This window comes from Macrosteles quadrilineatus, unplaced genomic scaffold (assembly GCF_028750875.1).
Source record: "Macrosteles quadrilineatus isolate MER2022 unplaced genomic scaffold, UCM_ALF_1.0 Scaffold_21__1_contigs__length_2333173, whole genome shotgun sequence".
Classification (NCBI taxonomy): domain Eukaryota; kingdom Metazoa; phylum Arthropoda; class Insecta; order Hemiptera; family Cicadellidae; genus Macrosteles; species Macrosteles quadrilineatus.
The window spans coordinates 1,012,932-1,040,064 of NW_026542614.1; the positions used below are offsets into that span (position 1 = coordinate 1,012,932).

The following is a 27,133-nucleotide window of genomic DNA, read 5'->3' on the forward strand; positions in this document are numbered from 1 at the left end:
AAATGTTTATTAATTGTCAAATTTGCCAAACGTAAAATAACAACATGGAATTAAATCATCATTCAAATAAAATATGACACTTTTGAGCAAAATATTCGTGCAAAATACAAAAATAAAAGTATTTTTTATGACATACACTATCACTAATTTTAATAAAATATTTGTAACATCTACAATTAGATTAAATACTAATTTTGTATGGACACAAATCAAATCTGATTATCAATAATATTATTACAACTAACTGAAAGTGTTAAATAATTGCAAAAAACAATATTAAAGAGTGTAAATTGGTTAAACAATGCTTGCAAAGTATTATATAGGCCTAGTGATAAACATTCAAAATGTCCCTGCCTTCAAACCATAAGGTATACTTGGTGTTAACAGGGTTTAGAATTAATTAAATACAATCCATAGTTATACTTAAGGTTCACTCGTAATACGAATAACAAACCTGCACACAACACACAACAATTGTTTTGAGATCCTTCAATTGATCAAAATATACAGACGAATACAACACATTTCCCTAAGAAGAATCATTTGAACTCACCTACATTTACAACCAAAATATTACTTATAAAGTGTAATACTAACAAAAGTTATTGCTGTAGTGTACAACGGGACACTGAAGAAACAAAACTTGTTAAAAGATTTGGTGAAAACCAATTTGCATAATTGAACGTCCGTCCAGCGGACTAAGTTCATTAGATTTCACAAATTGGTTTCAAATACTGCTTTATAAGTGGGTAAATCAAATGAAACCAACTTTTTACGTGTAGTGTTACAATATCTAACATTTATACAAAAATTCAAAATACTAAAATATATAATATTTAGTAGATTTTATTTTTTCAACTCGATACAACTGACACAAGTATGTAGTCATGTAGTCTAACACTGGATGGGTAAAAGAGAAGATGCTGTTGTATCTCGCTATTATTGATGCAAACTAATCTGCTATTAAATGTCTATTAAACGAGGTACGGTTTAACATCACTACCTCACACGATTATCACAATATTTTGACTTTACTGGTGTAAAATAACCAATAATGGTTTAACAATTCACTGAATAAATAACAATTTCATCTGGATATGTACAGAAAATAAACAACAAAGTCCATAGAAGCGGTTCAAACATGCACGATACACTATATACACAGCAACTGCTTAAAATGAACACTTCCTCAGGGATTAATAAGTACATCTATTACTTGCCCATTACATTTTTTTGGGGTTTTGTAATATTACTAATTTTTTTTCGTTTTTCTTTTTTATCCGATTTCTGAGCGAACAAAATAGAAGAGGAGCTTGATAACTATATTTTATTTATCTTCAGTAACTTGACTTTATACTAACGCTAAGTCTGCACACACTTGAGGTAAGTTACAGTAGATTCAATCACATCGGTTTGCATTTGTTAGGTTCAAAAAACCTATACTGAAGTGACACTTTGACCATACCAACATATAAAAACCTTTTTTTACCTATATTTGGTACAAAACCATAACTGCTGCTTTCCTTATTTTTTTCCTTTACAGTACCATGGTTAATTAATTTTGCACGCATAATGTATGGTTTTAAACCAATCCATTAACTCGGTATTAATTGATCATTCAGACTTTTTAGTTCGAATAAGAGGTTTTTCAGTGAGAGAAAATCTACTGTAACTGCAATCAAACACAAAGTGCTTACAAATTTCGGACTGCGCTTGGATCAGCAATGCTAAAAAACAAAGGTTAAATTGTAAAAAAAAACAAATATTTAAAAATGAGGTGGATTTAAAATCTTTGTGAACCCGATCAAGTCAGTAAAGAAGAAAGGCACTCTAGGGATATAAGGGCTAAATCACTTAATGTTGGACTACAAACTATTGCACATGGTGATAGCTAACTTAACCTTATAACAGATCTACCACTCTACCCTGTACTGGTGAAAAAAAAGAGTTAACTTTACACAAAACTGATTAGAAATTAACGAACGGAATGCTGTGATGGCACAAGGGAAAATTTAAGGATTTTTGTTTACTGCAGGTAAGCAAAATAAACAAATCTCCCAAACAAAAAACCTTATAACAGAATGCTGTGTTTAACTCAGCAGTCACAGCGATTTGAACAAAAAATTAATGCAAATGGTCTTTTACCAAGCATATACAAATAAATGTTATTCTCACGTTCAAATAAAACTGAATAAACTAAGTTAATTCAAGTTTCAACATACGTACTTATTTTTTGAAAATAAAACGTAGCCTTAATCCTCCACAATCCTTCTGATTAAGTAATACGGTAATACCAATCATTATATCTTTTAAATCTTTTGTAAATTTTACTGCCAACACGTAAAGACCATTCCTTTAAGAAGACAGTAACAACATTTTAAACAGCTACCAACCCTTCATTTGTCAAACATGTAACATTTTTACAACATAAAATGTTTTTGTATTTCCTTTTAAAACAGATACGTGTAATTAATTGATTATTAATTATAATTATTTGATTTGTAATTTACTTGACCAGATAATAGTACTAAAATCTATATTATTAATTTGGACCCAGTTAATGTAATAGATCGTAGGGTAGAGGGGATCATGTTGTAACCTAAAAATAATTAAAACGGGTAATCTATACAGTATTTTTGCTGTCACTTAGCTATGGATAATATTTTAGAGGGCAGACAGAGCTAAAAGGTAATATGAAACATCCCTGTAACAGCAGACCTACAAGGAAAATTTTCCCCTTCCTACCTGTTTTATTTTTTACAATTTAAATGTGTTATATGCCTCTTTTTTTGTAATTTTTCCGTGAACCCCTTGCCAATGGGGTTAGAAGAGTCTAAGGCTGTTTTGCAGAAGGAAAACAAAAATAATGACCAGCATTTCATGATGTAAAGGTCACAAAACGCCATCAGAATAGTTCCAAAAATACACATAGTGCTTGCTTGCCTGATTCTCTATAGAAATAACATCAAAAGTAAGATTCTTTATTTATATTTTTAAATATCTCATTTGTAGCAATTTGGAGTATGTAGTAACCAATTCCTAGTTTTCAATGTAAGAACCGATTTGATATAAATATGCTCTTAACCTTCATATTGAACAACGCTCAATATAGAGGTTTGTAACATTGAAATGGATGGTAAAATGTAAACAAGTTCCGCAACCTTTATATACTTATACAAATAACCGAAAATAGTTAACAATTTTGAACTGAGCTTCAATCGATAAAGTATCTTTTTGGGTTTTTTAATCTATCACTAATCAAACGTAGCAATGTCTGCCCTCATGTGAACAAAAGCCAGAATTTGAAAATACTCAATAAACTGTGATTGGCACTGAATAGCCCGTGAACCTAAAGAGCTCAGAAATGGCAAAACGTTCCCGCCAGGACTAGATACATGGCGGTGAGCCATCGTCATACTTGACTACCTTCCTGGGCGAGGTATAAGGTCACCGAGGCTATGTGCTGGTTGGACATCACCTGCGACAAGACAAAATAAACCTCAGAAAAGAATATATCAAACAATCAAGTTTTGCGATTTTTTTTTTTTTAACTTTTTTTACTCTTTCAGACAAACCCCTAATCTGACAACATATAATCTCTCTATCCTGTGAAAAAAACATATTGACTAACATTACTTTGGATTACTATTTCTTCACTAAAGGAGCATCAAAAAAATGTATTTCTGTGTTGGACTTAAGTTGAAGGTGTTAGCAAATCATCAAATACACTTGCTTTAGTGGTATTTACCTTAAAAATATGATGTCCTAAAAGCTATAGCAGAAGATGGAGTTGAATGTGTTTTGAGTTGTTAGTAAGAAAATTGAAAAATACACTTTTTTGTGGTATTTACCTCAAATATGATGTCTTGAAAGCCGTAGCAGAAGGTGGAACCGAAAGGGTTGGTGGTGTTGGTAGAGGAAGCCCTGTTGAGGACCACCGGGCGCTCGGACGGCTTCACACTCTCACACACACTATCCCACTTTGTGTACGCCGAGATCTACCACAAAACAAAAGCTGGTTATAGATTAAATTGCCGATAATGTTTTGGATTCAGTTTTTACATAATGGTTTTACCGAAAGTGTTATATATTGAATAAAATACTTTTTTAGAGTCAAGCCTATATTGCAATGGTATTTGCAAAGATAAAAAAAAATTCACTCTTTTGCCGTTATTGCGGGGGACAATGATGATATTCCAACAACAACCAACTAACAAGACTGTGGAACATGTTCTGGATTTTGTCACGGTTACAGAAGACGATGATAATGTTCCCATGACTGCGGGAGCCGATGATCTCTACAAAACATTCCTGTAACCATATGGACATCATTATCGTCACTCAAAATCGTGGCAAATTATTAATTTTAGAAAATAGACTGTTTATTTATGTTCTAAAATATTGTTTTTGTACAAAACGCTGTAGCACAAGGGTAAATCTTGCCTTCTTTAATAACGATTCTTATTACTATAGTTTTGAGTTTTGGAAATTATTCTTCCTGTAAGCAATTTGGATAGTTGACGATTCAGATGGTTGGAGTTCTTCTGCATATCAAGCAAAGGCAACTGTAAAGTTTATTTTTTACAAAACCCTTTTAGCTATAGTTCAATCCCAAAAGCACAGGTGGCCTATTAATATAAAGTATACTGGAAAAGGCAGAGTGGCAAAGCTTCCCACTACATCACTGATTATGGCGTCCGTTGTCTACTTCAGTACCTGAATGGTCTTCTTGTCCTCAGCAGCTTGCGGTGGGAAGCCCAAGTGAAACTCACATCGCTGGTAGATGTTGAAGTTGTAATGGCCCGGATAGTTAGTGTGCAAAACAAACTTCTTTACCTTCTGAGTCCGGGCATCGAATAGAATATCCTAAAAACAAACATTATTATGGATTAATGTAGGCATGGTGCAATGTACAGCATGTCGCACGAAGAGGTTAACGTTTGATTATATCACTCGCCAATTTGTGCACAACAATTTTGAAACTTTACACAACCTATAAAGATGGTTTTAAAAATATTCTGGAACAATTTCAGCTCCCTAACAAGTAGAAACAAAATGGTAGAAATTGAAAAAAAAAATGCTTTAAAAATCATTAGAAACTGTGTAAGAGCCTACGGTTAATTTGTTAAGCTTGTTAATTTTCAGTGTGTTGCTGTGGATTGATCACAGTTTGAATAATTTTGGACTCTACTTTTAGGATTTAACCAGGCTATGTTCTAGTTTCCTGATAAAAAGCCTAATTTCCAAAGAATGTAACAATAAAAATATTTCACAATGACAAAAACACAATTTTTAATGATTTTTAATGAAATCTTATCTTAGTAAATTAATTGTTAGAGAGTCTATCAGCCAATAAGTTTTGGGTTTGTTTCGGTGTAACGTAGACTTCTCATCCCATTGAACACTTTGATGCTCGTTTTTTGTGTCTAGTTCATGTCCGGTGACACCGATCGCTAGTGACGCTAGTTGGTTTTACTGTATAACTAGGGGACGAGTTATTGTTTATGATTAGATCGTTTTAGGATTTTCATAGACACAATATCATACTGTATAGTAAGTTGGTCCATTACACTATAATATTTTCATCAAAGACAATTGGTAATAGATAAATGTCATAGAACTATGATAGTGTATTCCCAGCCTTATGGTCCTTTGTTATGGTCAATGACAATAGTTAGAATAGTCACTCAAAGAGAGCGCCAATTTCAAAATTCTCTTCTACCCTAATATTTGGTAATTTGGTGGGGCAGGTGTTAGAAAAAGATTATATAATGCTATATAAATAAAATTAGAATTTTGTCTGTACATTGCTCAGAATTACATATTTTAGGTTATTTTTACGTTTTATACATTAAAGAAGCAGAAACTAGTCTTATCTCTATTTCTGTCTGTCTGCAACACTCAAGATGGCATTCTACGCTATCTTCTCCAGGAAAACGAGAGTATCTATCAAGATTCAAATCATTTTCATGTATTCACATGATTGGCGAGAGTGTCTTTAGCCATTAAAATATGGCCTCACTACTTTGTAAATAAAATGACGGGCGTTCAAAAACCCAATTTTGTGCGTTTTTCCCCAGTTTCCAAAGTTTTTTCCTAATGTTTATCACATACGTCATCTATGAAATAACAAAAAGCTGTTAGTTTGGATCAAGATTACTTTTTTTTAGCCGTCACTGATATGTTTACATTATGTTGTTTACCATTACTTGAATCATAATCAATTAATTAACAACAGTTTGGGGTGAGTACATTAATGTAATTCACGGTTTGAGTTGCCTCATTCGACACCTAGAAGCATCGGTCCACCCACCGTCCACCGTCTACCAAATAAATTAGCAAAGAAAATAATCAGCGAAAATATTTATTGGAGCAGAGATTGGAAGGGTCTTGGAAGTAAACATGGAATTGAATTATCCTTTGATGTGAATTCCATTGAGGATACCCAGCGACACCTGTTATCAGTAGTAGAAGCAGTAAGGGGGGAGAGCAGGCGGAGGTTAGTCCAGGCGGCATTGGCCTCACGATAGCACACAACTTATGCTTCACTGAATCTTGACCTTGGAGATAATGGATATCTATCAGATAACGTTCCTGATATTGTTAGACGATGGGTATTCAAAGTAAGGACAGAGACTATTTCCTTAAATTTTAAACCTTGGATGACAGATGCTAATTTTATATGTTCTTTGTGTAATCTAAATGGGAATGAGGACACTTATCATTTTGTTGCTCGTTGTCCAATTTTAACCCAAATTAGAAATAAATGGCTATTGAAACCTGTTTTAACTCGCTCAGAGTTTATAGATTTTTTTAATGGTAAGGATTGGCGTTCGCTGGCAAATTTTCTTAAAGAGGCTTGGAAGTATAGGTGGGTTTTGGTTTTAGAATTCAATGTCTAGCAGCAAAACAATATACATATTATAGCTTATTACAAATATTTCACATTTTTAGTTGTATAAAATAAAATGTTGTCAACCCAGCAGACGGTCTTATGACCATTGCTGTAATGTGCTGTTTTTAGTAATTTTGTTGTTGTTATGCAGAAGATTATGTTTAGTTATAAGTTCATATGTATTTATGCAGTTTATTTTTGTGTTAATAAAGCACTTTTTCATTCATTCATTATGTTGTTTACAAATGCCGCAACCATTTCGGATCACGATTTGAAAGAAAATTCAAACCAAGTGAGATTAAACAAGTTTTTACTTAGATAACGGATTTAATTAATCGCAAGTGCAATATTGTGTAACGGTAAATCAAATTAAATAACTAGGCGTCATCCACGTCAGGAACCAGAGATTCTTTGTGCATCAAATTGTTCTTGGGTTTTGATAACCGGGAAAAAGACCATGAATCAGTGTTGTTTACGGATGGGAAACTTACTTTTTTTAAATCATTGTCGCCAATAGCTTGCAAAAATTAGGTTTCCACTCATTGACGGCGCTTACTAATAATTTTATATGTACTTTGCTATGGTTAAACCGTAGAAGATTCCTAACTTAATTAATTTTTGTATTTTTGTGTGTATGTCTGGTGTTGACGCATTAATGTTTTTATTCCTCAGTGTTTCACGAAAAAGACAAGAGCACCTTTGTTAATGAAAATGTCAACCAGAATAAAGTGTTAAATTGTGAGGTTGAGGTAGTATTTTAACCAGTGACTTCAACTGACTACACTATCCGTGCGTAGAACGGGAACACAGCTAGTCTAGAAAAAGAATTTTTAACACAGAGTATTAAAGGTCAACAAATTAATCTTTTATAACATTTTGTATAGCTTTTGCCTTTGTGTTTTATCTTATTTAAACTATTATTGATTTATGTTGCCATGGATATTAAAAATAATAAATTAATTTAAACTTTGCAAACCGTTATTTCAACTGCAGACTTTGTTAAAAGAATTGACTATATATATGTACCTGGTATAAACCAACGTGACATTTTTTTAACGTGATCAACCTGTAAGACACGTAATTGGAAGATATGGAATTTGAAGACATGGAGTTGGAAGATATGGAATTTGAAGAAATGGAGTTGGAAGATATGGAATTTGAAGACATGGAGTTGGAAGATATGGAATTTGAAGACATGGAGATGGAAGATATGGAATTTGAAGACATGGAGTTGGAAGGTATGGAATTTGAAGACATGGAGCTGGAAGATGTGTAATAGAAGACATGGTGTTGGAAGGTATGGAATTTGAAGACATGGATTTGGAAGATATGGAATTTGAATACATGGATTTGGAAGATATGGAATTTGAAGACATGCAGTTGGAAGATATGGAATTTGAAGACATGGAGTTGGAAGATGTGGAATAGAAGACATGGTGTTGGAAGGTGTGGAATAGAAGACATGGAGTTGGAAGATATAGAATTTGAAGACATGGAGTTGGAAGATATGGAATTTGAAGACATGAAGTTGGAAGGTGTGGACTAGAAGACATGGAGTTGGAAGATGTGGAATAGAAGACATGGAGTTGGAAGATGTAGAATAGAAGACATGCAGTTGGAAGATGTAGAATAGAAGACATGGAGTTGGAAGATATGGAATTTGAAGACATGGATTTGGAAGATATGGAATTTGAATACATGGATTTGGAAGATATGGAATTTGAAGACATGCAGTTGGAAGATATGGAATTTGAAGACATGGAGTTGGAAGATGTGGAATAGAAGACATGGTGTTGGAAGGTGTGGAATAGAAGACATGGAGTTGGAAGATATAGAATTTGAAGACATGAAGTTGGAAGGTGTGGACTAGAAGACATGGAGTTGGAAGGTGTGGAATAGAAGACATGGAGTTGGAAGATATAGAATTTGAAGACATGGAGTTGGAAGATATGGAATTTGAAGACATGAAGTTGGAAGGTGTGGAATAGAAGACATGGAGTTGGAAGGTGTGGACTAGAAGACATGGTGTTGGAAGGTGTGGAATAGAAGACATGGAGTTGGAAGATATAGAATTTGAAGACATGGAGTTGGAAGATATGGAATTTGAAGACATGAAGTTGGAAGGTGTGGACTAGAAGACATGGAGTTGGAAGATGTGGAATAGAAGACATGGAGTTGGAAGATATGGAATAGAAGACTTAAAAAAATTACAAATTAAAAAAAAAATTTAATCACCATATTATTTTATGGAGTAAATAAATGCGTTACTCATAATGATATTATGTTACGTCTCTGTACGTTGTTTAGCTCATTTTTAAATTCCTAGAAATATTTTAGAATTAGGAAGGCCAGTTTATAAATGTTTCTGGAAAACTATTCCTAACTCAAAATATTCCTGTTTGGGAGTTGTTTTCCTTCAAACACTGGAAAAGGTTCATAGGGTTGCCACCATAGTGGGATGAAAAAATCTATGCAATATTCATGGTTTTCATGGGCAGTTAAAAAAAAAAATCATGGTCGGTGCGCTCATTTTTGCTGACTTAAGAAATTGTTAAAGAGGCAGTTTCTTTGCGTGTTACTATTGAATAACCTTTCCATACATGAAATTCAACTATTTTAGAGTAATTCATAAATATACATTCAAAACAAAGATGAAAACAAAATGGGTCCAGCTATTCTATATGACACATTGGAGAAGAATAGTAAAATATATAAGTAGAGGTCTAATTCAGTCTTTCCACCGGAATAAAACAAAGATCCCGCACACCTGGCCAAAAAGTCCTTTTTTATCCCTCCACATGAATGTCACAAAATATCCTTTATTTTTACTGGTTTATCTTATTACTCAACGTACTAAGATATGATTGGTTTATCCACAAAGCTATTAAAATCAGGCGTCAAGAGTCGGAAATTTTGTTTTATTGCACACCCCGTTTCAATTCCGAGCATGGTCTAAAACTTCTGTTTTTGTGATTGCCATGTCCCTTTATACATACGTGGAAGTTGGCCTACTAATGATTTTTCAAACCATATTATGTCTTCAGAAAGACTCAGCTCACATCAGCATCTAACCTCGAATGACTTGGAATGAACTAACTAAGCAATTGTTTCTGATCGTGGAACATGTTAAATAATCATTTCCAGACAGTATTCTCTTGGTGTTGGTTTCTCTGAACCGTTTTTAAATATGAACAAAAATTATTTGGCCAATTTAATTGTACTAATTGAATAATTAATCCTGATCTTTAAAATTCATGGTGCAATGGAGAAATTCATGCATAATCCATGCCTATTTTCATGGTCACAAGAATTCATGCATAATTCAAGCTTTTCAAGGTTTTCATGGCTGGTGGCAACCCTGTTAAAGCATCATTTTTCAGGGTTAGGGTTAGGGAGCTGAAATTTTCTCAGAATATTTTTAAAACCTACTTTATAAATTTTGTAAAGTTTCAAAATATTCGGTCTATAAATGGGCAAGAAAAATAAAATCAAATGTTAAAACCTCTTTGTGGGACACCCTGTATGTATGGTATGTAATAAGAGTTTTGGTGAGGTTAAGGTTGTAGCGAGGGAGTAATTTTAAGGAATTTTTAGGGCTTTAGGCTTATCTGAGTGAAAAGAGTCTACTCTAGCACGAGAATGGCAAAAGACTTTACACTTCACACAAATGTTGGAATATTTAACTGTCACTGACAGCTACAACCAAGGTGGGTTTGGGTGACAGATATCTTCAAGTCTAATGGTGCGCAGGAAGGTATTGTTTATAGTAATGCTAATCTATAGCAGTAAAATGTGTAAATATTTGGTGCCTAGACAGGACTAAAAGAACTGTTTGGCAGTAAAAAGTTATATAAACCACTTTTATCATACTTAAAAAAATAACAATCTGAATAAAAGATAAAATCATTTAGTTCTGAAACTAAACAAAAAATACTTACATTACGATTAAAAAAGACCTCGGGTTTAAATTATTCTCTTTACAAAAAAATATCAATATTGCAATTGGTGGAGAAAAACACAATAAAAATAATACCATTATATAACATTAGTTACGAACCATTCCCAGAGAGAAGTAATTGAAGAAGAAGTCTGATCTACGAGCCGTTACTCTACGATGAGCGTTGGGGCTGTGTATCTTCATTTTGTCTTCGGCTTTGAAGAAGACCCGCTGCGGAGTGCCTAGTAGCGTAGCAACGTCCTGACAAGTGTCAGAGAAATGAACTTCTCTGACAAGAGTCTGTTTGCGCCTGTTCAGACCTGCCAAACAGTTTTAAAATAACTTTTGTTTTATAAAGCGCAAAAAAATTTGGTTCGGTTAGGATTAGGTTATATAGGCAATTCAATTGACAAAAAATTGGGAAATCGTGTAAATTATGATTAAATTCTTAACCTCTTTTAGTTGTATGACGAGTTATCCAGATAAATTTTCATGTCAGATTGTGGTGTCTACAAAGCAAACTATACCACACTCAAATGTTTTCAATAACTTTTCTAAATTGATTTATTTATCTATAAATATGTTATTCTTTAAAGTTTTAGGGCTTTCTATAATTTTTTGTTGAGTAATCAATCATGTTGAAGGCCATTAAGAGTTTAAAATATCAGGTGACTTGTCGCTTTTCCCGCACATTTCAATTTCTTAGTCTAGCAGGGTAAAATGCTTTCCATATTAAGTTTATATAAACTATACTGTGTTCATTTTGGAAACTTAAAACATAGAACCTTATAATGTTACTAATGCCAATAACTCACCCTCTGTATACAGGTGCAGTCGCAGTCCGCGTGTGCGTTTGTTGTCTCGCAGTACGTCAACGTAGCTGAGATACAGCTGCGCGTAGTAACAGGAGAGGGGGAGGGGAGGAGGCGAACAGTCAGCCAAGCTTTGTCCCGAGTATACACTGGTGGCGGAGACACAAGGCGAAGAGCCACTGGCGAACTGCAACGACCCCAGCCCTGCTGTGTGGCTCGGCTGTTAACAAGACCAAAATTACAAAAGTAAATTAAAAGCCTTTTCACCCAAGAGCTGCACATCTACATAGGTTGATAAAGTTAGGTTGTGCTTAAACATACTAATATTTTAATATGTCTCATCATAAAACTGCTTGATTAAATCCCAACTTTAGATGAATTATCAGAAAATTTTCAAACTATTTAATCTTTCACAAGGCAAGTTTTTGCAGTAAATATTTAGACAAAATGTACATACCTGAAACTTGGTCTCCACGTGGAAGGAGAAAGAAAGACCTCGAAAGTTGAGCACAAAGAGTTGTTTCTCTGCGTCGTACACGCCCGGGTGTGTCGCACCAAATGAGTGCTCAATCTGCTCAATGCTCGGACACACTTCAGGTGAGTTGAACACCAGTCCACTGTGAACAGAGAGTTAACTTAGAAAACTTACTTCAAGGATTTTCGATTTCTGTTTTGTTTGGGCTGTTGGAGACATGTATGTTAAAAGTATATTATTCATTCAGGATTCTCTGTTCTTTACATTCAACATTCTTAAACTAGGGCTATTTGAAGACCAGATTTTTAATTTAACCAAACTGTTGTGACCATCCAAACAAACAACAGTCATGGTTTTTATTTTTTTTATTTACAGCAAAAACCATTGTACAATAAATACATAAATACAAAAATACAAAGCTATACAATTGGTAAAAGTACAAGCCCACCAATAAGCGCTTGAAACATAATAAATTGATGTTATGAAGGGTTTTGGTCCATGAGCTACTGGATAGAAAACGTCTCAAGTAAGTTTTAACAACTGAATAACATACACTTACCAGTATTTAAGCTTCACCAGCTTCATGTTATAAATCTCGATAATCTGAAAAAATATATTATACGGTATTTGTCTTTGCATATGTCAAGATATCTAGAAAGTAAATATTTGAAACATGGTCAAATTACAAGTACAATACACACTCTAAAACCATATCTTGAAAATATTATTAGGTACCGGTATTAATTTAATTCAAACTTAATTATTGCTTACATTTTCCAGCCATTAAAGCTAAAAAAAACACCTATAGAATCTAATTTAGATAAGTTCTCTGGGTCAAATGTGGATGATATTACTTATTAGGAAAATATAATTATGTATGGTTAACAGTTTTAATATTAAAAGTTTTGTCAAAAATGTTTACTCTAAGATATTCAAATTATTTTTGAAACGTCTATGAACTTAAGTGCTATGTTTTCTCACAATAATTCGCTGAATATAAACTGGCATCTAAATAATATTGCTTTCAACATTCATTTGGGTTACTTTCATGACTAAATGTGATTATATAGAAAACTGTGTTAAATCATTTAATATTTCTCACATATGAGGATTGTATTGATGCGGATTTGTTTACCTTAAGTCTTTGAACCACAGAGTCAAAGACGAGTCGAATCCCATCCTGTGGAAGATTCAGCACCAGGTCAGTCCCCAGTGGGTTCTGCGTACACAGAAAACTTGCGTTGAGATTTGCAAAGTCATGTTTGTTTTTGTCAACAAGCCTGATTGATCAATCACTGTTTTCAACAAGTTTAATAATGTCTTGAACTGAACGATAATATTTCTCGAGTATTAATATTACGAGGTTTCCAATCTAAAAGTCTAATCAAAAACTAAAGTCATCATCATTAAAGGAGGAATCTGACTGGATTATATTGAAGGGTCAACGAACTAGGAAATATTAAAAGAGCACAAATAACGAAACAAAACAATCTTTAACAGTTTATAAGCTCAATATAAATACTTTATGGATGCTGCTAATTTAGTTCCTCAAAATTTTTAGCATGTTTGTAAACATAAGCCTTACAAACAATTCTTAGTCACATGTTGTGAAACACGCAACACGACCTTTGTTGACTAAAGTTGCAGGTTCAATAAACATTTTTTTCAACAAACTCAGCAAAGATAAAAATGTGTAGATATGGAGGTTGTTGATAGAGTAACAGAACTTGATAGCTTATCATATTGTTGCTCTAGTTAAACACTGTCCACAACAAACTTGTAGAAATCAAATGCGACGCAAGCCTAATTAAGAAGATGTTTTGAACCTTTTTTTTAAGAAGATGTTTGGTTTAAAACCTTTGACTCTTAAAGGAGTAAAATTTTCTGAAATGAATAAAATTTACAACTAGACTTCTAAAAGCATGAACGTGCTGTAATTAATGCTCGTCTTCGTAGTTTTACTGTTTATTTAGTTTGTTGAGACTACAAATTAAAAAGAAAAGTGTCTTTATATAGATTATTAATAACCATACCTTTAAAGCATTTTAAATCAATACTTTTTAGACACGTTGTAGTCTATTAGGTACGGCGTCGGGTAGAAAGATGTTAGTAAATTAGCAAGTAGGCCTGTTGATAAATATTTACCTTTTTACTTGAAACTATAAACATCGGTTTTTAAGTTTTGAGACAAAAGTTAAAAAGGTCAAATGATAGTACATTCTACATCATAGTATTATCATAAAAAGGTTAGCAATAGCCATAATGTTTGAAGACAGACTTACTGAATCGCTGTAAATAGCTTGAACACCTTTGATGATTCCGACTTGTGATTGTATGATAGCCACTGCTTGGCTGAAGTGCATTCCTGCAAATTTTTTGATGTGAAAAAAAAAATTTAACTTAAGCATTTTGCTCTAAACCTAGTCATAGAACAAACATAATTCAATACCTATACTAAATTATTGTTTTTTTTTTCAAGCACTAAATGGATATAATAATATTTGGACATTTTTAAGTTTTGGTAAAAATTTAATCTACCGGTAATCAAAAAATAAAAAATAAAGCCCCATAACACTCCGTTTCCATGACCTTACTGGTTGTTATGTTAACTCATTCAAGCTTAGTCCTTCACATTCATGATGGATTACAGCAAAGTCTGATCAAAATTACCCTAGGTATTGTGTTTGCGGACACACATTTTTGTATACTAAGAAATACTTATACAGGCCTCAAATATTTGTCAACGCTTAATGTTTTTTATGGCCTCTGGGAACATGAAAATTAAAAAGTAGGTAAATAAATTCCAGGTCTTGGTATTGCCATGCCACCTACGGCAAGACCCTTAAGTAAAATTTGGTAATAAATGTATCAAACAACGCTCAGAATAGTTGTTATAAGTTTAAGTTTGTAGCACATGGGGAAATACTAGTTGGTTATACTTTTAAGTCAATCATATTTTTGCGATGATTTTTAGGGTAGGGTAGCTAAGTAAACCTAACAATAGTGCTTCACAGGTTGGCAGCTGCTTTGGCATAACCATTTAAAATTCAAAGTTTTCTGTATATTCTGGCCACTTTTAGGCTAGGAGGATTAAACATTAAGGAGAGGGCACGCGAATAGGAATACACGTGTTGCGGTGAAGCCAGCTTTAGCAGAACACTAGAGGGGCACGCGGAGCCGTAGAGTGGCAAAAAGCCTCGGCTATAACATGGGAGAGATAGGGAAAAACGCGACGCGCGCTGTTTCAAATTAAAATTGCCGCTAAACTAAAACACCTGTGTTATTCACCGATGGCATTCTTAAAGTAAATTAAATTTCCTATCGAACGGTGTCAATCATTCCTATAAAAACTATTATTTATTATTGAAGTTCAAAGTTTGACCTGGACTTTGAACATATGATTACTATAATTACGTTTTTGAAAAAAATATGATGTATCTATACAAATTAACAATTTATTCGTGTTCCTTAAGAGTTTCTGGAAATAAAAAATATATATTTACCTATATTTAAAAGTGGTATTTAGAAAAATAATTACAATAAAGTTTTTTTTTAATCTTTCCAGTTTATAAAACAATCTTACTAATAATAGGTTAAAATGAAAATTTTAATTCGGGTGATGAAATACATTTTAAATTTGCATATTTCATAGTTTTCTCGATTTGTTAATATAATGTTTTACTAGTTGTAAGTCATTTATGTGCTAGGCAGGTGATTTTAAATAGCCAAAGTTAAGAAAAAAATGCAAAGCCGCTCTAACTTTTTTTACACCAACAGCCGTTACAATTAAATTGCAATCATAAAAAGTAAAACAATTTCTTGGCAATCAAATTCTTGATTTTTTTAATATCATATTGAACTATATTTGATCTGTTTACCTAAAGAAACTTCGAGTAAAAAGTGTAAATGTTCAACAATCATCGCGTCTTCTGACCGCCAAAGTGCGTTTATCATTCTTTTAAAGGATAAAAACTTATTTTATTTCTCTTTAAGAAAATGTTCAAATACACATACAGTACTACTCATGATTTGAGTTTTAATTTATGAACAGTAAAATCCATTGGTGATATGGCGGGATTTGAACCCGGGACCCCAGGAACCGGAGTCCCGCGCTCTGGTTAGAGTATTATAAATAAAACACAATACAAGTATGACAAAAAATAAAAACAAGGACAACAAATTCTAAAAAAATAAGTCATCCTTGTGTAAATTACTCACCTTTGAACGTACTATTGGTTCATAAATATGACTTTCCTCTTAATAGGTTCCTAATATTACGGTTAGAATTTAACTTTTTAATTTTCGTAGGATGATGAAGTCTAATTTTTAAATAGTTAATTGATATTTCTGTTACCAAATCTTCCAGTAACGCATACAACGCAGTATGAGAGGGGGGCGGGAGAGTAGCGCTGCCTCCCCCCTCCACAGTACGCTGGCTTCAACGAAACTACAGCGTGTCCTCTCCTTAATGTTTAATCCTCCTAGCTTTTAGGCTACACTTTGTCTTAAAACTAAAATCTATTGTAACAAACAACAACCAACAAAATTCTGAAAACCAGTAGTAAAAATAATTATACATGTTTTAGGTAATCGTTAAGTGGTATAAAGGCTCCAGAAGCCATAACTAAGTGTTTTCTTAAATGTTGATATGCTATCAATTTCTTTTATCGTTGAAAGAAAGCTTATTATACATTTTAGGTCCCATGTTGTGGAGAAATGAAACAATGATATTTTGGTATTATCCAGAGGCCACCCTTTTACAGCGCACTGCGGCGGCTATGTTAGGTTGGGGTATCATAAATATGTTTATAGGACTTTCCTCGTTTCTTTTTAATCAAACAATACCAGATGAGTCATATTTTAGCTTGCCAAATCCCCTCCAAGTAGGCCAAGGTGAGGTCGTTGAATGGAGCGTGCGCATCACCTGTCCTGTCACCGCCTGTATCTGGTGTGGCAGCTAGCGGCGGGAACGCATTCAACTCAATCCTTGCTACCTTCTGCCGAGGCAGAACTCAAAGGCCGTTAATTGTAATCATGTCAAATATGGACAGTAAGTCAATTAAAGTATGTTCTTTCCATTAATGATTAACCAACCCAACATAACCGCTGCAGCACACTGTATAAAGGTGGCCTCTGGATAATACCAAAGTACCGAAACAATTTCAGTCTGTGTTGCAAATGCTGTTTGATATTTAATATTTGATAGTAATCTATTTTATTTTATTCGGTGCACATTCTCTAATTTATTGTGGCTATTTAATTTGCCTATGTAATTGTGTAATTTTAGGGTTTCATACATTGTGTACGAACGTGTGTTAATCAATGACTGAAAGCATTAGGCTAACTGATATGATACGATTCTCAAAAGTAACAGTAATCAGCATAGAGTGATACCATTGGAAATACTATAATTTAGAAATGTTTTCTGTTCAATGTTGTTGGTTCAATACCTTCACAAATATGATGGTGTCAATAGATCCATATAAAAAAAATAGATATGAAGGTTTTGGTTTTCCATTTTTTGTTGGGTGATTTCAGTGAGGTTTGAGACACCAACTAAGCCTATTGAGGTGAGGTTTAAGAGCCTATTGTGTGCCCACTTACAGTTTTTACATGCTGAATCCTAAAACATAATTTGTTTAAATTGTTGAAAAGAGACGTAATAAGTGTCCAAAAAACAAAATAAAAGATTACGAATTTAAGGTCCATTGAGCGGTTTGGATGATGGGCCTATCATGGCATTTCGATTGGAAAGATTAAAAAACGTCAAAGGCATCTAGAAAAATTATTTACTTATGGTTGATCATTGCAGTAAGTTTAGTGAGTTTAGCAGAAGCCTTTTCTAATTCTAAATCAAGTGATAAACGTCAATCTAGATCAACTAATAAAGTACATAAAAAGTTGATAAACATAAATGACCCAAGTTCTGAGCACTACTTGAATGGGAGAGTGTTTAAAAATTCAAATTATGACTGGCAAACCGTGAATTACAAGAAGAGTCAATCTCAGTCGGCAAGTAGACCTAGGTCTGAGGGCAGGCCTAGGCTAGGGCCTCAAAGGGTAAGCAACTCTAGTCATTTGTCAGATAATAAAAGTCCCTTGGTTACTTCAAATAAGGGACAGCAATCTACCCAAACAAAAACGTATAGTGAAGCTCTAAAATCCTTAAAGCCTAGAACTGTTATACATGGGACTAGTAAAGGTAGTAACAGCAACCTGAAAGCTGCCAAAAGGTTATTTTGGCTTTTTGTCTCTGGACTAGACACCTCAGTCAACTGTGAAGATATTAACTCTTTCCTGAAGATAGTCAAAGATGAACAATATGTATGTGAGAAAATTCAATCTCGCTACTCGAGCTACAATTCCTTTAAAGTGGGGGTTCCGATTGACATGTCCGAGGTCTTCCTTACACCAGATCTCTGGCCTGAAGGTTGTATTCTGGGAAAGTACCGAGCTCCTAGACTAAATAAGTACTCCACAAGTAAGCCTAATGACAATAGGTCTTTTTTAGTACAAACATCCAAACAGAACGGGCCGGTATAGAAGATATTTCTTTAAAATCAACTAATGCCCGAACCTCAGAAAATGAACCAAGTAATAATATTTTGATTGACATTTGTATCTTAAATATTAGGTCTTTGAAAAATAAATTAGGCCTACTAGAGTTAGTACTGCTGGAAAAACCGGCGGATATTGTCTGCATAAATGAACATTGGCTCAGTAAGGAAGAGATTAATTTTTATGTTCCTGAGGGTTTTGTACTGGCAGATTATTATGCTAGGCTCTCCTCCTTCGGGGGTTCAGCTATCTATGTAAAAAAAGACTTCTCATATGATTGTGTCAACATATCCAGGTATTGCCAAGATAGTGTCTGTGAGGGGGCTGCTATTAGACTTACCAATCTTAATATGGTGATCCTATGTGTCTACCGTACACCGGATGTGAACTTCAATATCTTTATTGAAAATATGGAACAACTTTTGCTCCATGTCACTAACAAATATGTCAGTTCTGGCGAGTGCCTAATTCTAGCTGGTGACTTAAATGTAGACTTGCTTGAAAGTGATAGCTCTGAGTCTTTTGAACTTTTAAATTTACTAAGATCTTTTGATCTCTATCACACAAACAACAGGCCAACCCGTTTCAAGGCTTGCCTTGATAACATTTACACTAACCTTACACCTGAGCACTTTGAAGTTTCGCTACTGGGCCAGGATCGCATCTCGGATCATGCAGGTGTATGGACAAAGTTCAACTACTGTAATGGTAACAAAAGTAAAACTAACTATCATGTGAAGATACCAAAAAAAACTGTTCGCCTTCTCAGGGGTGATAGGCTTGGGAACTTCATAAACTATCTATCTCAATATGACTGGTCTAGCCTCTATAGACTAAGTGATGTAAATATTGCATTTTTGTTCTTTGTAAATATCTTGTCTACCTGTTTTAATGATATGTGTCCCTCAATAAACATTCTGCCCAGGAAAGTTGCTAGTAGACCTCAACAAAGTTCAGCGTCTAATAAATGGTTTACACCGCAATTACACCTAATGCGGAGGGTTTTACTTGCAATGTATGACAGATGGAAAAATACTAATAATATAGAAGATAAGTGTAGATATATTGAATTCAGAAAGATTTATAACAAGCAGATTGGCAATGAGAAAAAAGCTGCTAATGATAATCTTATAAAGACTGCTAAAAACAAATGTAAAATGGCCTGGAAGGTTATCAGAAGTGAATCTGGGTTTGTCACAACAAAAAAAGAAATACCAATTCCCCCAGATAGTTTAAATAACTATTTTGTAAATGTTTCCACTACGGTTAAAGCTGCTCAATTGAACTCTGATTTAGACGGAAGTGACGTTAACCACTGCAATCTACTGGAAAACTTTAATAAGCCTTTACCCGATTCCTGCTTCAGATGGAAACCTGTGGATAACAAGACGGTCTCCAAAGTTCTTTCAGGTCTAAGCAATTCAAAAAGTGAAGATATTTTCGGCCTATCCAATTATGTAATCAAATCTACTGGTGACTCTATTATCAACCCCTTGACCTTCTTAATTAACTTAGTTCTCTCTCAAGGCATTTTCCCAGACTGTCTGAAGATGACCAATGTGACCCCAGTTTTCAAGAAAGGTGACAGAATGAAACCGGAATGCTACCGTCCTATTGCTATTGTACCAATATTAGGTAAGATTATAGAATCATGTCTGTTTTTACAACTTTATAATTTTTTTAATGTAAATAACTTGCTTTACAAACATCAATATGGGTTTCGTCCCCATCACAACACAGTTCTTGCATTGGAAGCCGTTGTTAACGAAATTGTAAATAGCTTTGAAAATAAACATGTGGTAGCCTCCAACCTAATTGACCTAACAAAGGCCTTTGACTGTATTACGTTTCAAATATTATATGATAAGTTAGCTTTTTATGGTGTAAGAAATAGTGAGTTGAATCTTATAAAATCTTATTTATCTAATCGTAAGCAGAGGGTTGTTGTTGAAGACAAATGTTCTACTTTTCTTGATGTATCAGCAGGTGTTCCGCAAGGTTCCGTTCTCGGACCTTTTTTGTATCTTATATATGTAAATGACTTGTATTGTAATGTTCCAACCTTTTCAGTATTTTATGCGGACGACACAACATTAATGTGTTCTGATTTGGAATTTGATAATGTAAAACAGAACTTGTCTCAAGCTCTTACTTGTGCCAAATCTTGGTTCAAAGCCAACAACTTAATTATAAATGAAGAAAAGACTGAATTGATCTATTTCTCTCTCAAGCAAGTTCCTGATTATGTAAGTAGTGATGTTAAACTTCTGGGGTTCACTTTAGATTCCAAGTTAAGCTGGAAACCACATATTCTTAATTTGTGTAAAAAACTGTCTCGTGTGGTTGGCTTGTTACGTAAACTTAAATTGTCTGTAAACCTGGATACTTTGATTACCACTTATTATGGTCTATTTCATTCACTCATTAGTTATGGCATCCGTCTCTGGGGAAATTCCCCCCATGTAACCAAAGTTTTTCGATGGCAGAGAAAAGCCATCAGAGTACTTGCTAACCTTGCCTCTAGAGGTTGTTGTAGAGCTAGTTTTGTAGAGCTAAACATTATGACTGTGCCTTCTTTGTATATTTTTAGTAACCTCCTCCATGTAAAACAAAAAATCAACTCATTTTCTACACAAGCTTCTTGTCATGTACACTTAACCAGAAATAGAAATGATCTGTCCACCCCCCATGTTAGGCTAAGTAAAACCTTGAATTGTCATTTGTATCAACAGTTGCAGTTATACAATAAGTTACCACTAGAATTAAGAAATCTCAATTATGTCAAATTTAAGTCAGCCATCTCTGTACTCCTTAAAGCAAATGCCTTTTTCTCTACCAAAGATTTTTTAGATTGTAAAACTTTTGTTTAATGTTTACAAAACGATGACTGTATTATAGTTTAAATTGTATTGACCTTTCCTATTGCAATGTATATTGTTTAACGGAATAAAGAATTGTCTATTGTCTATTGTCTATTGTAATGAAGTTCTCATTTAGGCATGTAGGGAAGGTAGGTCAGGTTTTATGCAGATTTATGACTACCTATATTAAGGGTTTTAAAATCAGGTTTAAGTTAGCAAATTAGGAAGTCAAAGTTTAGGTTAAGAAAGAAGAACTGACTTAAGCTTTTAGATTTATGTTACATCCACTGTTCACAGATAAAATTATCTGACTATTGATTCAACTAGGCCTACTACGTTCACAAAATTTAGTTGGTTTCAGGAGAGGAAATCTTCCCCTCCACTTAACCCTTACCTTTAAAATTACTGTATAGCTCAACAGCTGATTAAGTAACACACATTAAGTATACTACAAAAAAAGTGGTGGGATATCCTATATATAATAAGAGTAAAGTTTGAATACTTGTTACTTCGATCTGGGAATCGGCTGTAACAAAAACGTTTATATTTACGGAATAACTAAGTTCTGGGTCAAAAATAAGTTCTAGACCAGTGGTATAGCCAGGAAAAATCTATTTTCGCCATAATATGAGTACAAACTTTTGAAAATTTAACATGGGCCTTATGAGAAAACATTCCGCCATTATTGTCATTTGTTTACATTTTAAGACATAACTCGAAATTCTGTACCCACGGGCACCTCAGCTTGCGCATGCGCAGAAAGCTCTTGAAGAACTTTCCGAGGTAACTGTTTGTTGTACTTCTGATGTGTATTAGCTTCTGACATACAATTTTGTCAACTTGAGACAGAGAGAAAGAGGACGACTCGACTTTGCTCCAGTTCATTAAATCGTTTGATGTATAAGATTTTGTATTAGGCCTTACATTATAAAACTTTCCTGAGTAATACATTTCTAATCCACTAATAAACTATTCTTACCACATTATCCTCCGCTTTATTACTGTTTATTTAATACTTTTGCCAATATTAACGAGCGATATCTTTTATTTTTTATTATTTTTAATACTCTTAATAATAATTATCATCACTAAATTACTCTTTTGGTTGGTTGTCGAGTCGTGTCGTCAATAATGTCGCCTGATTCTGACTGAAGTCAGATGTTACACTGAATCGGTCACAGGGATAATAATTAATTGTAACCTACAATTAGCTTACCTAACTAAGTTTGAGTGTTGCTATAAGCAGTGTGGGATGATTGCACTGGACAGTTTAGCTATCTACTTGAGAAAAAATAGTTTAAAATAAATCAAACCCTAGGATCTGTTCTTAAGTTTTGGCCGTTTTGAGATGGATGCTTTCAGGACTCAGTTTAGCCTAGCCTGAACAACTGGGTTAGTAGCTTGACTTAGTGGTTCATCCATGTTTAGTTTATTAACACTAATCAATGCCTATTCTAGATTATACGTGCCGTATTCTTTCGTTTTAAAACTAACGAGAGGTCGTCCAGTGGTCGAAACTCGACCAAAAATACGTAATGTACTCACTTATCTATTTTCACCCCACACTGTAAATAAAACATGTGATTTGAGTTTCTTCCATTTGTTTTGGTTTTCTGTTTATATTTCGTTGTTATTTTCGTTACCAGCATGGCAACGCATAAGATCCATGTTAATATTTTCAAATTTTTAAACTCATTTTTTGTGCTTATCTTTGAGCCTATTTAAATTTATAAAGGGATTCTGCACACCTACAGGAAAATAGTTTTCTAACGGTATGCGTAGATTTTCCCTACGATGAACACGAGCTGAGAAAAAAGGTTTTAAAGAAACATGCTTGCCTATTAATATATAGATAGATATACATAGGCATAAGCTTTAATTTTTGTATTAAATACTGGGTAGGTGACATCATTAAGGTACGGTAACTCGGTTAGGTTGTTATTTATAAATGAATAATTTCATGAATTACTAATACTACCTTAATTAGTTATAGGAACATTGAGTAAGCATTATATAAAAAAATAATTGTAAATTGGTTTGTTTGGACCGTTGGAAGCAAAATAAAATAAAATACCCTACCTCATCTAGGTGTGTTCAGTTCATAATGACACTCTCTCAAAAAAGTAGGCTACTAATCCTAACCTAAATAAAATATAAGTGTTTATTTTTATATCACTTATATTTATATCTCTGTGGTTAGGTTTTAGTTATGTCTGCCTTAAGATGGACTATAAGTTTAGGACGAGATATCAAATAAACTCCCAATTAACTTATAGGGCAGCCTAGTCTATAATTTTTCAGTGTCAATAAATAAAATAATGCAATTATATCGAGGACAACCAAACTTGGATATACAACCATGTTTATACCTAAGTTTCCTTTTTAGTAGGCCTACTCACCAACAAGGATCAACCGTAATTTTTTTCAGTCAGAAAGTGTCCTGAGTTTCCGGAAAATTGTAACTTATTACATTTTAAAATTTAAGGGTAAATTAAAGGTTTCGGTTCTGGTTTCAGAGCGAGTCCAAGTTCTTGCAGTGACGAAGATTTTGTTACTGCTGATAGCCTTTTTCGAATTCAGCGTGAAAAATACTGGGTAATTTCTATAGTTTGGGCCGTTTAGGGGAACCAAACAAATTTTTAAAAACTCTTCTATCTCATCATTTCAGTAAACTATGATATTATTATTTTAATAGAAGTTAAATAGATGTCGAGAAAAAATATACCACAAATTATTATTTTTGGGATAGAATTACATTGACCAAAGAATACTCTCAGAGTATAGCGTAGTGATAAAGTTTCCCGAGCAAAGCTCGGTCCCCAGGTACTCTTCCCTTAAACAGCCTAAATATTGAAAACACATAAACTTAAGACATTCAAATCCCCACGTTGGCCACGTTAAAGTTGTCACCAGTTTTTTTATCAAAATATTCATAGCTGATGTGAGCCACTGGCTGATTGTGCTTAACGTATGTAAATTACTGATTAGGCTATCTGTCAAATGAATTTTTTTTTTATTGAAAAATATTTTAACTTAAGCCTAGGCCCTATATCAAATGAAAATTTTATACTTATGATTATAGCCTATGTTCTTTCTGGAACTGTACTCAAAATGATTACTTTTGGCCCTTAAGGAGTGACATCAGGGTTCGAAAGTTCTCAGGGTCAATTTTTATACTTGGTCTTAAGTTATGTGGCATAGGTCTAAACTCTGCCTATAGGATTTTATTCAACCTTATTGTCGACTTTCATTTCTAGAACATACATCAATTGTTTACAACTGCTTTAGGTGTAATGAAGAAATGCCAAACGACATTGACCCAATAGAAAAATGCCTAGGCCTCTTTTGCATTTTATCATTTTTGTTCATTGTAAAAAGTTAGCCAATATTCATATCACGGGTGAAATAACAAAATAAAGATAGAAAAGGTGTTAATAATATTAGAAATGAGAAATGAGATACAAGTCGCTCATAAATTAGAACGCAAAATAGTTGCCCCTCTGTATTAATGACTCACCTAATATAAATTCCCATTGTTCGCATCCAATCGATCTTTCTGGTACAATTTCCAGTTCAAGCATGATCTATAATAAGCAAACAAAATAAGATATTGGAGTTTACGAATGTGAAAACTAGAATCTTTTCGTTTGATTCACCACTAACGTATCGTAACGTAACTGAGTTCCCTTTGTCCTGACACTCAAAACAATCCACTAAACGCCATTTTGACGTTTCAGCTCTCAGCTGTCGCTATCATATGTTTTCCATCAATGACGTCACAGAAACAGCTGTTCATGTGACAAAGATCGTGGATTGGTGGAATCATCGGAACATGTATTATCGTCCATCGTCGCATCGTGTATTTTGATGGAGATAATTTGAAGGTGAAGTGAAATAATTAATAACCCCGCCGCGCCGCAGCAAACCTGCAGACTAAGCGCATTTAATATTAACCTGATTAGATTGGTTTTTAATTAAATATATTTAATTTAACATTATGCAGTACCTAGGTTTGCTGCTACAGGGAGGGTAATAAGGTGCGTTTAAAAAAAATATTAATAGGTGAGTATAAAATAAATAAATTTGCCAAGTTTGATCAAAATATATCCAAGAACAATCAAACTGCAATAGTTTACTTATTATCAATAGGAATAACATGGGGATTTTTAATTAATATATTTTTAATTTTCTCTGTAACCAATACAATAACCAGTAAAGAGAACACCTCAACAAACCGTACAAAATTAATTGTTTTTTTAAGCTCTTTAAAGTGGTTTTGAGAGAAATTGGAAAATTTTATGTCTTTAGAAAACCCGATTTTTACCCCATAAAGCCTCCATAAGACCCTGTTTTCCTGGTCCGATCATGCTGGTTCATGAACTCATTCAAGTTTAACCCGCCCTACACCTTCAAGCCAAATTTCGTCAAAAACGGACAAAAATTACTCAAGTTATCAAAAATAGGGGACATTAAAATGACAAAGTATATCGGTCCACAACCAAATGTGGAATATTAGCACAGCCTGCTCCTTTCACACTATAAGTTTTTGCTATACGGATAAATTTTACTTTCTCCCTATATACCCTAGAATTATATGGAGAAAGTATTGTTTTTGTCAAAAACTTTGAGTTTGAGTGGTGGTGGGGAATACATCCGTTATGGGTCCTCCTGGACCCTAAAAAGTGGTTTTTGAAGTGATGTTAAGTGTGAGTGTCTGTCTGTATGTGTGGATGTGTACAGAGCTACAGACCATGCCGCCTGTGGTTCGATTTTGATGAAATTTTGTATTTAACTTAGGTAACTAACCCATGGTATGTCCACACTTTTTTTTATTTTTTCTTTAAATTTTGATTTGTAATTGTCATTTTCTCATAAAACCCATAAATTAACAGAAGAATAGATTTTTTTCAAAAATGGTACCTATTTACTTTAGACTGGTATAAAGTTATTGTAACTTCACTTCTGTAATTTTCCCATAAAAAAAGTCGGATAAAAAAAAAACGGTTTTGGTTCAAATTAGTATGTTATGGTTCTTATAATTCTGAACAAAATAGTGCAACCCTTCAATGCTGTTAAAATTAGGGTTCAAAAGTTATCGGAAATTTTGTGATTACCCCCACCTACTCCCACCGATTACCCATGATAAAGGTTGTTGACAAGCTAAATGGGAGAAAGTATGTGTCAGATTGCTGATACCGTTTATATAGTAGTATAAAGAAGAGCAAGAGAACTTTCACTTATTTGGGTACAAAAATAGAACCCAGTGGAGCAGGTCAAGTCCAGTAACTCTCTGGTGGGTTGCAGCCTAGTTGGTTACCTGTCAAGAAGTGGAACACACACACACATTTTATTGTCGGATCGGAAATCAAAGACACTATTTCCCAAGACGTTGCCTGAAGGTCATATTGAGTGAGAATTAATTCTATAATTGACAAGCAGTTCTAAGAATATGGCAGAGCCCAACAATTTATTTTCTGTAAAATTGTCAGCAAGACATGTAAGTCTTAAGCAGACATATTTTTAAATTCCTTGATAGTGCCTATTCGCGACAGATCTCAGGAGGAGAAAAATTGCTCCAAAAATAAACAAATGAAA

General features: G+C 33.8%; 1 protein-coding gene across 1 annotated transcript; it reads right to left on the reverse strand.

The window, feature by feature from the left end:
* Positions 1 to 222: 222 nt before the first annotated feature.
* LOC129005414 (PHAF1 protein CG7083-like) lies at positions 223 to 25,260 on the reverse strand. The gene is made up of 10 exons (XM_054434302.1): positions 25,056 to 25,260; positions 14,402 to 14,484; positions 13,255 to 13,338; positions 12,679 to 12,722; positions 12,102 to 12,261; positions 11,648 to 11,864; positions 10,953 to 11,152; positions 4,717 to 4,866; positions 3,852 to 3,998; positions 223 to 3,478 (listed from the first exon to the last, which is right to left on the reverse strand). Exons 1-10 carry the CDS (start codon positions 25,117 to 25,119, stop codon positions 3,413 to 3,415), a joined length of 1,215 nt encoding a protein of 404 aa, XP_054290277.1. The 5' UTR covers positions 25,120 to 25,260; the 3' UTR covers positions 223 to 3,412.
* Positions 25,261 to 27,133: the final 1,873 nt, after the last annotated feature.

Coding starts and splice junctions, on each gene's coding strand:
- LOC129005414 (XM_054434302.1), bottom strand. CDS start 25,119: ATGCTTGAACTGGAAATTGTACCAGAAAGATCGATTGGATGCGAACAA. Junction 12,262..12,678: donor CTGGTGAAGCTTAAATACTG/GTAAGTGTATGT, acceptor CTCTGTTCACAG/TGGACTGGTGTTCAACTCAC. Junction 3,479..3,851: donor TTCAAGACATCATATTTGAG/GTAAATACCACA, acceptor GTCTTGTCGCAG/GTGATGTCCAACCAGCACAT.